The sequence below is a fragment of the Zeus faber genome, assembly GCF_960531495.2.
Source record: "Zeus faber genome assembly, chromosome: 18".
Taxonomy (NCBI): domain Eukaryota; kingdom Metazoa; phylum Chordata; class Actinopteri; order Zeiformes; family Zeidae; genus Zeus; species Zeus faber.
Genome location: NC_137210.1, coordinates 2,769,923 through 2,787,167, shown reverse-complemented (window position 1 = coordinate 2,787,167; position 17,245 = coordinate 2,769,923). Strand labels below are relative to the sequence as shown.

The window sequence follows — 17,245 nt, the reverse complement described above, 5'->3', positions numbered from 1 at the left end:
TCATTCGTAATTCGTCCGCGTTGACGTTTTTCTTTTTAGTTAGTTTTGAACTTTCAAACGTACAATTTTACAAAGGCACATGTGCGGTTTTCCTAATAAATAGTAATGATAAAATACATTAAAAAAAAAAAAAAAAATACAAGTTTTAAATACTAATGAATAAAGTAATAAAGTTACCTTTATATATAAATATATATTGTATCAACAAAGGAGAACTAATTAACGTAACGATTTCAACGGGAACTCGGGAAGGGCTGCTGCGGAGCCCCCGTTTCACTATCTACCTTTATGAAAACTGGGTCATTACGGCGAGAGCCAAGATGGACACACCGGCGTGACCCAGTTTCACCTTCCGAGAACGGGGCGTGGAGGCTTGCTTTGTTGCTATTGCGCCCCCTGTCGCCGGCGCCGAACACTCGCGTCACCCTCGAAGGAGAGGGAGAGGAGGAGGAGGTGGAGGAGGAGGAGGAGGTGGAGGAGGTGGAGGATAGTGGAGATGCTGTCATCGAGGGACAGCAGAGTGGGGCTCCAATAAATAAATCCGGCATGAAGGTAGAGTCACCTTGAAACGCTTTTCTTTGCTTTGGAGAGACATTTTATTTTCGCGATGGCGTCCGAATGCGACGAGCAAGCCGTGCTGCGGTTTGTGATGGAGAGGGGAGGGAGGGTGGAGCAGATGGAGTTAATTGATCATTTCGAGTCCATTTGGAAAAATGACCCGTCGGTGGAAACGATGGATCGCGAGACTCTGAGGAGTCTCGTGGACGCCGTGGCGTCGGTGACCATTGGAAACGGCGTGAAATTCGTGTGCGTGGAGACCGACGACGACCGTGTGGGGTCGCTGAAGCGCGTCGACGATGCCGGTGCAGGGCGCGACGGCGACGGCGTAGGCGCGGATGGCGGCCCCCCGTCGGGGACGCCCTCTCCCGCCGTGGATTTCAAGGAGACGTCGGAGGACCACGTCGCCGGGAGCCATGGCGCGCAATCCAGCGGCAACAAGGTTAAGATGAGAGAGAGGAGGAGGCGGGAGTCCGCACCGGCCATCGGGACCGAGCTCGAGGCAACCCATCACCCCGCTCAGGTGAGAGGGGGCCGCCGGGTCTCCAGGGCGTCCCAGCGGGCCATGCTGGCCGGCGGCCTGTCGGAGGACAGCGCCTGGGAGGGACTGGACGCCGCCGGAGACCTCAGCACCCCAAAGGGCAGCCGCAGGAACTTCATCGAGCTGATGATGAGCAGCTCTCCCCAGGTTAGGCTTTAGTTTCAAAGAAGGGTTCAAGGTTCAAAAAGTAAAATACAGCGTTGGATATGAAATGGACTTGTCTACCTAGCATTAAGTTTGCAATCATCATCTAAAACACACTACTCGCACACCACCAAACAATAAACAAATGTATTATGTTCATGAATGGATTCAAGCTGGGAAAATGGGCCAGGATACAGTTCACTGTTCAAGACAAACTAAACTATTCAGTTAAAGTGAAATATATATATATATATATATGCAACTTGCATGTGACAGAACACAGGTGGTTTTATAATAGGCCATAGTGTGGGAAAGAGGAAAAAAGAAAAGATACTTTATTCATCCGTGGAGGGAAATTACAGTTTCAAAGCAGTTCACATCAAAATATAGGCAATGGCAATACTAAGGGGGGGTGAATAAACTAAAAAAATAGAAAATAATGAAAAAAGAAAAGGCAATACACCAAAAAACCTACATAAAAGATTATGTAAAAATAAGCAATGTACATAAATCTAACACTAACGGAAATGGATACATTTGCCATGTACAATAAACCTAAGAGGAGCTTTTCCACACTCCATTTGAGATGTTTGACATCTGGAATACTGGATTTCTTTGCAGCAGTCTATATTTAAGGAGACCTCTTGGGCAAAATTTGTAACTGCTCAAAAAATATAATGTCCGTCGACTAGATAATATGTGGAAGCTGAAATGTAGAAATCTCTGTTAAAATGGCAACATTTCTCAGCCGTACTCCATTTTACCATAGGAAACATCCTGGCTAAAATCTTGGCACAAAAAGTGGAATGTTTTGTAAAGTCACTGGCCAAAGCCTTACACAGCATTTTAGCACATCCGTTGGGATCGAGCTGGTTGTTTTGATGTATTTTGCGTGTATCTGGGTCAAAAATTGGAGGGAAGGAGTAGTGTGGTGTTGCCAGCACATTTAATTATATCTTGTCAAGATTCAAGATTCAAGAGGTTTATTCGTCACATACATATACATGCTTTCATACATATATGCAGTGAAATGTCAAGGAGTCCAGAGAGCAATCTGAGAATGATATGAGAAGATATGAGAGAAAAACATACTGCATTATTAGTTAGCCAATCAAAACTCAATATACATGTATATAAAGGTTTTGCTTTGCTATTAAAAGTTATTGTCTTTAATATTTATCATTTTGTCTGAATGTGGCTCAAACACAGTTGCTCCATGGGGGCTTGAGACAAACTCGACTTGGACTGGTTCAGAGAATGCTAAAGCATGAACTCTCCTCAATGAAATCAACCTCCCAAAACTATCCACAGAGCAGGCTACCACATTAGAACAACCCCTAACTGTATAAGAATTCTGGAAAGCTCTCTTTTCTATGCCCAACAATAAATCACCTGGATCAGCTACCCCCCTCCACACATGAATACTGCTCTCATTTTGGTTTGCTCAAACCCAATAAGGACCCAACCCTCACTTCCAGTTATAGACCCATTGAAAAAGTAATTTCATTTACAGTGTAATTCACCCAAACCAAACAGGCAACTAATCAAGGCCAGACACTCATCCAGCAATATGTGCAGTTTATTTAGTCTAATCAGCATATCTCAAAGGAACAATTTAAATACTGTTATCTTAAGATGCTGAAAAAGCATGTGACAGAGGTCACATATATTGGAAATATCTGTTTTCAACTCTCAAGAAATTTGGCTTTGGAGAGTCACTTGTTCAATGGATCTAAGTTCTGTATAACTCACCATCTGCTTCTCTCATCACTAATAGTTATACTTCACAGCGTTTCACTTTACAACGTGGCACAAGACAAGGATGTCCAGTCTCCCCTTTACTATTCACCATCTTAATTGAACCCCTCGCGGCGGCCATCCGTCAAAACAGTAATATCATTGGCATACAAACAGGAAACTCTTTTCACAAAATCATTTTATATTGACACAACATATTGTTTTTTGTTTGTTTTTTTAACCTGTTCTGTCAGCATGCTGGCCATACAACACAGAGTATTTGTATGCCATTGCATCGAGGACAGAGTTAGTCTGCAAGTGGAGTTCAAGTTCTCAACCTGCAATGCAACTCTTTATTAATTCTTAAATCATCAAGAACTGCTGCAATAACTCTGTCCTGTGGACGACCTGTAGGATGACAAGAGCACAGTTTTTGGTTATAGAGAACCACCACCAACCCCCCTCTTTGGAGAACTATTTATCATGTTTGGGTCTATAAACAACTGATCACTACTCTAAGAGGGGGAGATTCACCACCGGTGAGACAAATAAATATAGAACCAAACAAAATTTACAAAAATCATTATTATTGGATGACAGCATGTATTGAAAAACAGTTAATGAGGTCCAGGGAAACTGGAACTACAACTGGTCATATGGCCTCTTCCTGTCATAGTTATAGCAGTAAATGAGGGAGGAAAGGAGAGGAATGCAACCAGGAGGGTGCTGGGGTGCACTCCAGGCAAGTGTGTGTGTGTGTGTGTGTGTGTGTGTGTGTGTAAGTTGTTAGTGTACATGACTTATCCCCCATTGGTTTTAGTGTAGAAGGTCGGTATTATGTCATGGCGCCTCCAAGCAGCAGAAAGGGCCCTGAAGCCCCACAAACTCCGCAGCCTTGTAGACACCCTACAGCTGCAGGCTGGAGCAACCCCCACACCCAGCCCCAAGGAGCATTACCCAGTTCCAGGGAGCAGGAGGAGACCCCGCACCCCAGGGGCGCACACATACAACCAACCCCCAAGTGCAGGCACAAGACACAGCCGCAGGCACAGAACCCGGGCCGCGGGCCACAGGCATAGACCGCAGGCCCGGATCCCGGCCCCACGGCGACAGACCGAAACCCTGCCCGAACCGCCCGCCCCGGCGAGCCAGCGGGACTCCCATGGCCACCCATGCCCCGCTTAAGGGCGAGGTCCACCCAATCGTAGACTACCAGACACCCCACCCGGCATGAGCACTGAGTGCCCATACACGTGTACGAGTGTATGTGTTCTAAGATAATATGAGTGGGATTAAAATTTTGGGACGGACGAGAAGCACGCTGGGGCAGGAGCGTGACAGGCATCCCCACCCACATAGCTTGCACCCCACCCATCCCGGAAGCCCTAGGCCTATTGTGTGGTGTATGTGCTGAGAATGAGTTTTGGCACTGGGAGAGATGGGTGAATCGCGACCGGATCGATCCAGGGGCGCAGCAGGCTGGATGAACCCCCACCCACCGATCATGCAGACCACAGAACAGAGGCCGGCAGACGGCACCCCCACCCACAGCCTGACCCCGCAGTGACGAGCGCCCCACGCACTGAGAGCACCAGAGGACAGGTACCCCGGCAGCGGTGACGGCCACATGGTGAGCCCCGCGCCGAGCACAGCCAGCCAGGTTCAGGACCCCTGTTGACAGGACAAGACGGAACGCCTAACTAGCCCCAGCACTACAACAACATATTGTTATACAGGAAGTCCTTACTTAACGACCGAGTTCCGTTCCTATGACTAGGTCGTTAAGCGAATTGGTCGATAAGCGAGGACCCGCCCCTTACCGTTATTTCAGTCTTGGAGATTGCGAACGCTGGTGTAGTGAATACTGACTGACTGCAGGAACGAGACCCAGACTGAGACTGAGAAAGGGTGATGCGAGATGAGATGCTTGATGCTGAGATGCAGTGCTGCGTACAATAGACAGGTCAGAGAGCTGGTCGTAAGTCCGAACGGTCGTTAAACAGGTAGGTCATTAAGTTAGGAGTACCTGTATTTACAGAACCAATATCATCCATACCAGAATCTTATAACTACATTTTCCACTACCTCAGACTATTCATTAAACTGGACTAAAACTACAGTCCTACCATTCAGTAGGGAAGACTGGATGCTGTAACCCAGAAACTTTCCTTAACCATTACAACGGCCAACATTAGATACCTTGGCATTGACATCTCCACCAATCTGTCAGATTTGTTTACCCTTAACTTTACTCCATTGCTCAAATCCATCGAAAAAGACCTCACTCGATGGAACAACCTACTAGTCTCACTAATTGGCAGGATAGCAGCAGTGAAAAAACAAACCACTAATCTTCAGGTCTTGGCAAAGACAAGGAATCACTCATCTGGAACACATTTTTGAAGACAATTCACTAATATCTTTCCCAATCGAACCCAATGGTATAATATTGACGGTCACAGTTTCCTGCGATTCCTTTAACTACAACAGTCTCTAAAAGTAAAATTCTAATAAACAAACAACATCCTACAACCACCTCAAATGATTGAACATTTTACTCATATAGGGAATTTAAAAATTCTCTTTTCTAGAATATACAAACTATTAAAAAAAAAACAGATTACACTTAAACCTGCTGTTTTCACCGTTATCAACTTCTGCAAGCTTATTTGCAACAACACATTTTCTATGGCCCGCAATTCCAAAATGCAACTCATCCAGTCTAAAATTTTGCACAGAGCAAATACAGTTTAACCCAACGCAAAATGTTCAAAATGGGATTCTTGGATAAAAATGCTTGCTCTCATTGTTCCCTCAATACCAGAGATGAGTACTTTCATGCCATCTGGCTCTGCCCACCTATCCAAACATTCTGTGCTGTGCTCTTGGGGGGTGCCTGCGGCTGGCTTCCGTGTGTTGGTTTGGGGCGTAGTTGCGGGTTTGGGGCTCGGGTAAGGGGTGAGGGGTGTGGATTGTGGGGTTGTGTTTTGGTCCCCTGGTCAGCGCACCGCTGGGGTGGTGGGGCTTGCATGTTCTTCTGCGTCCCATGTGGTTGGATGTACCGTCTGGTCCTGGGACCTGGGTAGGGACATGAGCCTGGCCTGGTGTGCTTGGTGCGGGCCCCCTTTGGGGTCTCTTTCGGAGGGAAGAGGGACTTCCGCCACGAGACTGCTGCCTGGCGAACTGCACCCCTGCGTTGATTTGGTTGTGCTTTGCCTATCGCTCCCAGTGCCAGAACTAAACCTCAGTACGTACACCCACACAAATCTCACTCCAAACAACACACCAGCAGACCAGGGTCTGCATGGTAAAAGGGATGCGAGTGATTCCTGTTTGAGATGCTTAGAGGAGTCAAACCCCTACACCCTGCAATTTTAGCTACATTTACCAACAGCACTAGCGGTGTAACGGATCGTAGTTGATCCGTGATCCATACAGATCGCCGCCCCCGGTTCAGCTCCCATGTGAACCGCGGTTCATAGTGAAGTACAGTTTTACTGCTGCTGTTACTTTTTAAAGAAATAATTCCATAAATCTCAACACAGAGTTTCAGTGAAAAGAAGAGACAAGGCAGGTATGTGCTCTGTTTTACTCTGAAGCGCAATGATCAGTTCATAGGAGTGTCACGATTCCGTGAATCGATCAAAATGAGCCTTCGATGTCGAATCTCGAAATCACAATCAGGTTCGCTATTCTCCCTTATTTTGTGGGTAGTATTGTCTGACATGAATGTGATCTCTGAATCACTGAAGGGAGGGGGGTCGAACCGAAGCCCGAGCTACAGGCGCCGGAGCTCAGCTGGAGCACAGCTTGTGCCTTCTAATAATTTGAAGAAAAAGTGCACTCCTATTCAATAAATTACAATCTTTTACAATATGTCCACTTGAGCGGGCAGAACAGAGACCAGCAGGTTGTGAGAAGTGCTGGTACACACTCCATAAGAGTAGTTAACGTTATGGATATGATTTGGATTGTGATATCCAAGATAAGATAATAATGTTTAGCGGAGCATGATGCTGTGATATGATGAGTAGAATTAGGGAAAAAGTCAGATTAGAGAAGAGCGGACACAGACGTGGCGGGCGGAGAAGAGACACTCATTGTGTTGTTGAAAGTTTTGTCTCTTACCGTAAGAGACAAACCTTTCAAGCATTCCAAGCATTTATTTTATTTATGAAATATTTTGTTTTTATTTATTCCACCAGAAAAAAAAAACATTCTTTAAAAGGATTTAATGTGACTTATTGAAAAACAAGTGTTTTCAAATCCAGACTCAGTTGGGTTAATGCTGAAAAAAATACATATGTTTAAATCAAATCGAATCGTGTGTTGAGAGACGCAGACTTCTCTGCAACAACGACTGTACCTTGCTTAATTCTGGACCGATTTTCATGAAATTACGTTTGTTATAAACGTGAGAAATTGAACATGATACTGGTTACTGTTACTGGAATTAAATTCAGGTACTGGGGGTGGAACCTATAATTTTTTCATTCACTACCTTGTTTTAAAGGAAGAAGCTATTATGCGTGCGTCATATTGCAGTTTAATTTAACAATTGAGTATTGAATATTTTATATATTTTAAGATTCTATGTAAACATGGGACATCTTGAATGTTGCTTTCATTTAAGGCCATGGGTAAAAGTCCCTTGCTTTAAGTGTTTTACAGAATAAATGGAAAGCAAAGTTATATTTGTCCGTCCCCCCCCCTTTTTTTTTCTTTTTCTTTTTTTTTTCTTTTTTTCTCTAATCCAAGAAATGATCCGATCCGTCCCTCAAAATCGTGATACGATCAGAACCGTGGCTTTGTGATCTGTTGCACCCCTAAACAGCACACATTGAGCACTTGGGTCTCCTGGGTGGCGAGCCGCTGGTGGGTTGGTGTGGGGGTGTGGTTGGCCGGGGGGGGACCCCTGCCGACTGGGTTCGGGTCCTGGCGGCTTGCACCTGGTGCCGGGTGGTTTCTGGCCCGCTGTGACCTGGCGGGGCTGTGGAGAGCGCTCCGGGCTTGTGGCCGGGTAGGACATCTGGCCGGTTGCGGTATGGCGGGCGGTTCTGGCAGGATGTCGGTCTGTCAGCATGGGACCTTTCCTGGCGCCCGCGATATGGGTTCTGCGCTTGCAGGTGCGTCTTATGCTTGCATTGCATGTGGGGGTGGGTTGTATGAGTGCATTTCAGGGCTGAAGGGTCCCCTCACGCTCTCTTGGACTGGTTTATGCGCCCCGGGCCGTGTGTGGGTGTTGCTCCACGGGCTCCCGGCTTCTCTGGGGGATCGGGGGATTTCGGTGGCTGCAGGGCATGATGCTTGGAGCTTTCCTGCAGTCGTGGAGTGTCTATTTGGCTGTGGTACTCAGGTGGCTGCGGGGCTTTTTCCGCTGCTTGGAGGAGCTACTACATTATTCCGACCTCATATACAATAACTAATTGGGACAAGTCCTGTGCACTCACTGGTGGGCACATAACACATCACAGACACACACACACACACACACACACACACACACACACTCATCACAGGCACACACACACCACCAGCACCTGCTTAGAAACACACCCCCAAACACCCTCCTGATTACATCCTTCTCCTTTCTCCCTCCTGCCATAGCTATCACAGGAAGAGGCCACGTGCCAAAATGCTGCTCCAAGTTTCTTGGACTTAATTAATTATGTTTTGTCGATACATGTTCTCGTCTGATGTTTCTATGTTTATTTGTCTCACCCGTGGTGATTCTCCCCTTCTTTGAGTTCTCCAAAGAGGGGTTTGGTGGCAGTTCTGTGTAACAAAAATCTGTGCTCTTGTCATCCCACAGGTCGCCTACAGGACAGAGTTATTGCAGCAGTTCTTGATGATGAAAGAATGAATAAAGAGTGGGATTACAGGTTGACAACTTGAACTCCACTTGCAAACTAACTCTGTCCTTGATGGAATGGCATCCAAATACCCTGTGTTGTATCCCAAGAATGCTGACAGCACAGGTTAAAAAAAGAGCTTTATGCTAAAGCAGGGGTGGCCAAACTTTTTGGCTCGAGGGCCACATTTAATTTTTAAAACTGACCGGCGGGCCAGACCATTAGTACATAACGTGAAAAATGAGCAAGAATAAAGTGTAAAATATACGCGAAATCTATTTCCTCTCATCCCATTTTTTAATGAATAAATTCATTTTTAAATGAAAAAATACAACAACTCACCATTGATGGATTTAATGAGAACAGTGTTGCTGGTCACCCTTTTTTTGCCAGCGCATCAAAATCTGGTGCCATTTTGGTAGGACAGCGCTCAGGTGTTCATCAGTAAGCTGGGCTCTGTGGTGTGTTTTGTTTATGTTCATCACACTGAACGTCTGTTTACACACGTAGGTAGAGCCAAATAACACCAGCATCTTCTGTGCCAACTGTCGGATGTTTAAAAACTTTCTCATTCAGTTGAAGCATGAAACGTATCCAGTTCCGGGCTACAACTGTAATTCCTGTGGTGCTGCCTCATAATCGAATGGCAGGGGACATGACATCAGCTGAAGAGACTTCTCAAACTTTTCAAAATCAGAGAATCGACGGCAGGATTCTCCGTGCAGGTCGTCCAGCGATTTACTGTATTTGCTCGCATGTTGGGGGGCTTCTTTCAGCGGTGCTAGTGCGGGGAAAAGCGCAAATGATTTGTTTGTCATTTGTTTAGAGAACAAAAGTCAATTTTACCTTGAAGGCTTTCACATTTGAATCCATGTCATAATATATTATAGGATTGCTATTAATTTAAATGCCTCACGGGCCGGATTAAATAACGCCGCGGGCCGGATATGGCCGGCAGGCCGTAGTTTGCCCACCCCTGTGCTAAAGCCTGATTCACACATAATCCGTAATCTCACCCGACAGTCGGATTCTCCCCCTAGTGGCCGTGAGGTGAATGGCCAAGTTTTGCATCCAAAATATGTCAGGGAAACTGGGAGAGCTTGTTTTTTCCAGTACAACAGCAAGTACTTTTGTCTGCTGGACATTTACCATTTTTCCATGAATGAAAGTTTAAAACTTCCTTCATATAGTGTTTGCAAAGAGCGAAAAATAATTAAAAATGCACGCAATTTACTTATATAAGAGATCTATTGATAGTGAATATGGTGACATCCAATGTTAATAATAATAAACATTAATAACGTGATTATTTTGACTTATTTACTTAGTTGTTCTGCCCAATTTTTAACAAAACACTTGACTAACATATCGTCCAAGTAGTAGTGTCGGACCGAAATTTGTTGCATGCGTTTAACATTTCTAACGCATCCCGGAGCCTCGATTGGATGCAGTAATCCCACACCACAGCGCACTCTCGACCCGACTCTTCATATGATTGAATGGAATTCCGGTTTGTTCTTGTCGGATTCGGTTTGAAGCCGACAACCTTTATAACTCCCAACACCCCCACCCCACCAGGTACGGAGGTCGATGATCCACCGCAGCTCCCGCCTCCGGGACTCGGTGAGGAGCGATGGAGACTCGGCCTCGCTCCTCAGCTCCTCGGCCACAGACGAGGACTGCGCCTCCGTCACATTGGACCCCCTGGAGCACGAGTGGATGCTATGCGCCTCGGAGGGCCAATGGGAGAGCCTGCAGTGCCTGCTGGCCGTGGAGCCCAGCCTGGTGTCCAAGAGGGACTTTGTGACCGGCTTCACGTGCCTCCACTGGGCTGCCAAGCAGGGCAAAGCCGACCTTCTGGGCCAGCTTCTGGGCTTCGCCAGGGAGAGCAGCGTGTCTGTAGATGTCAACACCAGGTCCAGCGCTGGCTATACACCCCTTCACCTGGCAGCCATGCATGGTCACATACAGGTTGGTTGGATGGGACGGATTGCGGAGCTTGAGGGCTGTTATGGTTTATTGTCATGTTAATCATTGGACATTTTACACAGTATATACAGTATATATCGCAATATCTGCTTTGATATTCTTAAGTATGTGCTTAAATATTACGTTTCCAAATAATATTAGTCACATTGATGGATTTTACGGTGATATTCAACCTAGTTTTCAGTAGGGCTTTGCCGGTTATTTCATTATCGGGCAATTGACGGTTATCGACGGTCATCAACACACGCAAAAAAAAAAATCATAATTGCAAGTTGTTATTCTAAAATGTATAAAATAATCCATCTTTCCAAGGTTCAAGAGGTTTATTTGTCACAAATATATACACACGATTATACATATATGCAGTGAAATGTCATTGCAACGCACCCGGAGATTATGCATAATAAGTTTGAAACTGAAACTCAATAGCGAAGCTAATTACTACCTTACTAAGTAACTGAACTAACTGATTCCTAAAACATTATGGAGTTAGTAAATAGAACTGTATAAAATAAATAAGAAAATAAAATGACTCAAAAAAGTTAATACTGAGTTGGGGGTACATAATACATAAATAATTTAATCTATGCTTAAACACCACAAGATCTCTCCAAAACAAAGTTGACAATCCTCCCTGCAACGATCACACTCTCTCTGAATTGTTCTGTGTTTTAAGTTTACCGTGCATTGCAAATAGCATTATGTTTAATCGATTTGATTTTTGGGTGACAATCAATCGGCGGCAAAAATGTCATGACCAGCCAAGCCCTAGTTTTAAGATACATTTCCCTCAAATAATTCTTCTGGCTGGAAAAAGTTAGGTCATGTGTTCTCATCACCATGAGATTGGACTATACAAATGTATTACGTTGTATAACGTTGTCTCAATTTTATCGTGATATGATAAAACTGAATGGTGATACTGTGTTCAGAACACAGGATAGTATTACATAAGCTCAGTAGATGTAATTTACCTTGGCTTTTTTCCCATACAGTGTAAACAGTTCTTTTTTTTTTTTTTTTTGAGAACCAGCTGCATCAAATGTTTGTGTTGAATTCAATGTTGAAAAATGGTTTTGAGGGACATTTCTCTGTGTAGTGCTACCCTCCAGTAGCCATTAGAGAGCAGGTCACCCACTAATGGTGACCTGACCAACCGTGAGATGTGAAGTTGACTACTATGAAGCTGTGAAAAGTTTTAGCGGTCGATAAAACGGAACTAAGTGAGCCAGGGAAGGAATTTCCTTTTTATGCCGTGGACAGGTGCTGCGTGTGCTGCTGTCTGACTGGGAGGCTGAACCTGAGGCTCGGGACTACAGCGGACGCCAAGCCATCCACTATCTGCCCCGGCCGCTGGCCGCAAACCTCCACCAGGAGGGGTTGGTCACGTCCCCGGGGGCGGAGTCGGACACAGAGAACGCGGAAAGTGGCGAGGGTGGCGTGGCGGGCCGGGGATGGCGTCTACCCAGAGTCCTCCAGTCCAACCTGAACCCCCTCCGGCTCCTGAACCCGCCGCCGCAGTCGGAGGGCGCGGAGGGGGGAGGGCGCGGCAAGGCGGGCATGCAGCGGAAGTCGTCGCTTGGCTGCCTGAACGCGCGGCTGCACCGCGGCCGCCGCCGGGCCCAGATCATCCACAGCCCCTCCTTCAGGGAGACCGGGGAGGTGAGCCGCGACGACCCCGCCAGCAGCCCTGTCCGGACCAGACCACTCTCCAGTCTGTTTGGATGAAACCAACACAACTCAACTCAGGCAATGGAAAGCACCACTTGGAAATGGAATCTGCTGTCGTTATGGTTCTTGGTTTTGTTCTCAGCATCGAAGAGGTCTTCCATGAAGAACCCCACCACCCCACCACCACTCTCAGGGTAGAAGACAAGGATATGACCTGCCTTCTCGTCTCAACATTTTTCCATCGAGATCATTCACACAAAGGCGAACGCAGCCTGCAGGGAGGAGAGGAGTAAGGTGGTGCGGAGGCCTGGATATACCACTTTGTGGAGGTTTAGCTTCACACACTTTCTGTAAACCATGTTCCTGTTTGCAGTGTAATAAGAATATTTATGCACTCCCTCACTTTTTCTAGTGATCGGTGTTTAGACTCGAGCAGTTCCTCTTTAGAGAAGTAATAATATAACATGGATGAATACTTTATCGTTGACGTCATCCTCTTTAGGAGTATCCTTTTGTGTTTCGCACTTTCGTCACTTTGAATGTATTATTTGGTAGCGGAAGGAAATTGGTACAACTAAAACTCTAACGGTGTATATACCTATGTGTTTTTTTCCTCCTGTGTGATTACATTTGGTTGTTATATTTATTTAAAAAAAAGGGCTGGGGAGTTAAAGCGTCAAGTTCCATATATAATTTATACAGAAAATTATGTATATTTCTTGCCCCTGTTCTGTTATGTACGTTTTAACTAGTTGATATTTTAAATTTAAGAATATAAAAAAAGGGGGGCTATATTTCAGGACCTTCATCACATTTAACCTACAGTGGCCGTAATGTACATCATACCAACCCATCTAGCCCACATGTTGCTGCTCTGTACACCCTCATTTGTCCATTTCCATGTGTGTCCTGTTCGATATATGTATATAGCAGAGGAATTTATTGACTTTCTAACTGCATTTCCAAATATGCGAGTCAAGAGTACGAAATGAGATTCAAAGCCAGCCGATCGCTCAACTAATATTTACATTTTGGATTCTCCTGGATTTCCCATTTTTGATAGACTAATTCCTAAAGCAGGTCATTGGAAATTGTAAAAGCTGTGCACTGCCTGTTTGTCACAAAGATCTGTGTTTGTGTTTGTGTTTCTTCTCTTTTATATACTGTGAAATCCTACAATGTGAAAAATGTCATTTTTGAGCCATGGTTAGTAGCATCTCTCTGTCTCATTCTTGTTTGAAAACAATAAAAGCAATAATTACTTGTGCAGTAAACGGAAATCGTTCCGAGTCCCGTTCCATTTAATGACAGCCTGGGAGGGAGCCAACCACCAGACGCAGGGGTCGCAGGTACAAAGGGAACGAATAAAGGATTTATTTACTAACAATTAATTAACTAACGATTAATATTAATATAAGATGAGTTGGAAAAATATAGGCGCACAGTATTAGTATCTGGGCCTGGTGTGACCGTTTTAGATAACATCACACCCTAAATTATAGCCGTAGCTCCCCTCGGACTTAATTATTGATGACCTCCTTTAGTCACCTACAAGCTGGCCAGTACAACACTGCACCTGGTGTCTTTAGGGTCATCTCTGCATCTGCACCTGTCGTGTGTGTGTGTGTGTGTGTGTGTGTGTGTGTGTGTGTGTGTGTGTGTGTGTGTGTGTGTGTGTGTGTGTGTGTGTGTGTGTGTGTGTGTGTGTGTGTGTGTGTGTGTGTGTGTGTGTGTGTGTGTGTGTGTGTGTGGCTACACTGAGAGACGTAATTAGAGAGATTACACCAAAGGAAAGAAAAGTATCTTCACTCAAACCATGGCAAATAAATAAGGATTTGTTTTCCAGTGTGGGGATATTGTTCATCCTTATACAGAATCAGAATGACCTTATTTCTCCAGGTGTTGTACGTTCCTAGTATGTTGACATGTACTGGGAATTTAAATATAATAATAATTATAATAATAATAATAATAATAAAATAAATATGCTAAATATACACAATTAGCCGGGGGAAAAAAACAAGAATAGTCAAATACAAAAAGTATACAGAATATACGTGATCCTGTGCACAGGATAAGTGTTAGGTATGGGTAAATAATTCTATGTATTTACACAGTTTAACCTGATGAGAGAATATTTGACTGAACAAATGTTCCTTCAGATTCAAGGTTTAATGAGCATTTTACAATAAATGATTGACTTCAAGCAGCACCATCATTGGGGGTGTTCCTCAGTGGTAAAGGCACCATGCGTTTAAGGACGATTAAAGTGTGTGGCTACACTATTCTCTGTCTAAACTGACTACTTAACACATTACTGTTTAATATAGTTTCTTTTATCAGTCAATTTAAATGCATTATTATCTTGCATTTATGGTAAATCGCTCTGAATAGTTACTTAGTCGGGTTAAATACAAATACCAGTTTGCACCAGTTTGATATGTTATGCAACCATGAACTACAGGAATCACTTGCATGTATGTAGAGAAGTCATTCAGCAATGTATTTGCTTGATTCTGTCAAAGTGACCCTGTCCAGAGTAACTAGGGCGTTAAGACGATAACATGTGTGAGCCAAATCCACACAACACCACTGTGATAAAGAGGCACTTATGGCAAAGGAAGAAAATAGCCCTGAAGCCTCCTCTTTTACGATGGAAAATCAACGTATGTTACACGAGTGCGTCCATTTCTCATTACAGCTGTTGGCCAATAGCCATAAAGATCTATTCAGGCCATTAAAGGAAAGAGCGACACACAATGCCACTGGTTTCCCACAGTGATTGGTCCTGTTGCCTTGGGCCTCGTGTCTGTTGGGCCGTAACTGCGAGGCGAAGCAAAGCTTTATAGCGCAGCCACTGACCTACAAACACAGTGAGAAGAATGGCAATTATGTGAATCCCTCAGCCCAACTTATTATTTTTTTTTTAAATCAAAATCAAGATTCAAACTCTCTCTCTCTCTGTCTCTGTCTGCCTCGCTGCGGTACAGAGTTTCGGCGTCCGATCGGGACTCCGGGATGCGTTCAAATTTCCGGTTTAACAATACTACCAGAAGTGACATCGGACAAGTATTTTTTATTGGAACTGGGCTTAAAACGAACCAAATAAGTCATTTCTAGATAATGACGTTATTAACGTTAACGTTGGATGTCACCACGTTCACTATCAATACATCTCTTTTTATGTAATTGATTCATTTATTTTCACAGTTTTAAACTATACATTTTTTTGTAAATAATAATGTTATATATATATATGTGTTATATAATATATACATATATACATATATACAGGTACTCCTCACTCCTTACTTGGAATACATTGCTGAATGACGGACCAGGTCGTCAAGCGAATTGGTCGATAAGCGAGGACCCGTGTTATTTAACGGTAAGGGGCCGTGGCCATTGAGAATACTAGTGTAGTGGATACTGACAGACTGCGGGAATGAGACTGAGCGCGGTGATGAGATGAGATTTATACAGTGGATATAGTAAATAGTGTATATACTGTGTATATAGTATATATTGTGTATATAGTATACATAGTATATATAGTGTATATAGTATATAAAAGGTGATGCGCGATGAGATGCTTGACGCTGAGACGCTGCGCACGCCGCGGTATTGTACGCAACGCACAATACAGACTGGTGAGAGCTGGTCGTAAGTCGTTAAGTGAGGAGTACTGTACACTGTATATCTGTCAGCTAAAAAAAAATGATATATAATTGCAATGTTCATTTTCCAGGTCAGGTCTAATTTATTTATAAAGCAGAATGAAAAATGGCAAATGTCGGCCAAAGCACTCCCCCATTGAATGATAAAAGACAGTTAATAAATAGGCAGAGCACAAGGCACGTTAAGAGACGCTTGACACGGAATGGGCACATGGCAAACATTAAGAGACCGCAGACCTTACGCAAACCCAAGCGCCAGGGGAAAGAGGTGGCTCTTTCAATGGGATTCAAGGGGCAGACTGTTCCGCAGCCTCTGGGCAGCAGCGAAGAAGACGCTCGTCCCCCCCAACTCTCAACGGGACCGTGGAACAGACACGCAAGCACTTGACTGAAGGAGGACTAGGGGTGAAATGGAGTCCAAGGGAGTGGAAAAACACGTGTCGCTAGTCCATGTTGTGCTTTTAACAAATATAAATGAATAAAGTATCTGTCTGTCTGTCTGTCTGTCTGTCTGTCCGTCCGTCCGTCCGTCTGTCGATCTATCTATATTCAACTGGCAGCCAGTGAATAGAGGACAGCAGCGGAGGAAATATTGTCTCTCTTCCTCGTGGTGGATTTTACACGCCTGCGGTCTTAAATATTCTGTCTTTATTTGCATCAGGTTATTTTCCAAAGCTTATCAAAATGACACACGACTGACACCCTGACTCGAAGGGACTGTAAAAATGACATGGCACTGTACATCAAACAGAACTCCTTGAAAAAAAAAAAATCGGTTTAAAAATGTTATAAATAAACAAATACAATAGCTGCAACCCAAGAAAAGAGCAAGATCAACCAACGAAACACAGTTGTTTACTCGGACTCTCCGCTGCGACGCTGTACGTCGACACCAAGTCGGAGCTGCCGCCGCTGTGCCCGTACCGTCCACTAGGGGGCGATGTTACATAAAACAGCACCTGGAGGTTACACGCTTGTCGTTGTTTCCCCCCCCCCCGCCCCCCCCGCCGCCCTCCTCTGAAAGTTCAAAGTTCATCGCTGAAGGGAAGTGACATTTTAGGCACCACATTGTTTTC

At 44.6% G+C, this 17,245-nt stretch overlaps 1 protein-coding gene across 1 annotated transcript; it reads left to right on the top strand.

Moving 5' to 3' along the window:
* Positions 1 to 607: 607 nt before the first annotated feature.
* Positions 608 to 12,549, top strand: sowahca (sosondowah ankyrin repeat domain family Ca; the record flags this gene model as incomplete). The annotated part of the gene is made up of 3 exons (XM_080019509.1): positions 608 to 1,246; positions 10,411 to 10,803; positions 12,085 to 12,549. The coding sequence occupies 3 exons, from the start codon at positions 608 to 610 to the stop codon at positions 12,547 to 12,549; spliced, it is 1,497 nt and encodes a 498-aa protein (XP_079875635.1).
* Between the last annotated feature and the right edge of the window lie 4,696 nt (positions 12,550 to 17,245).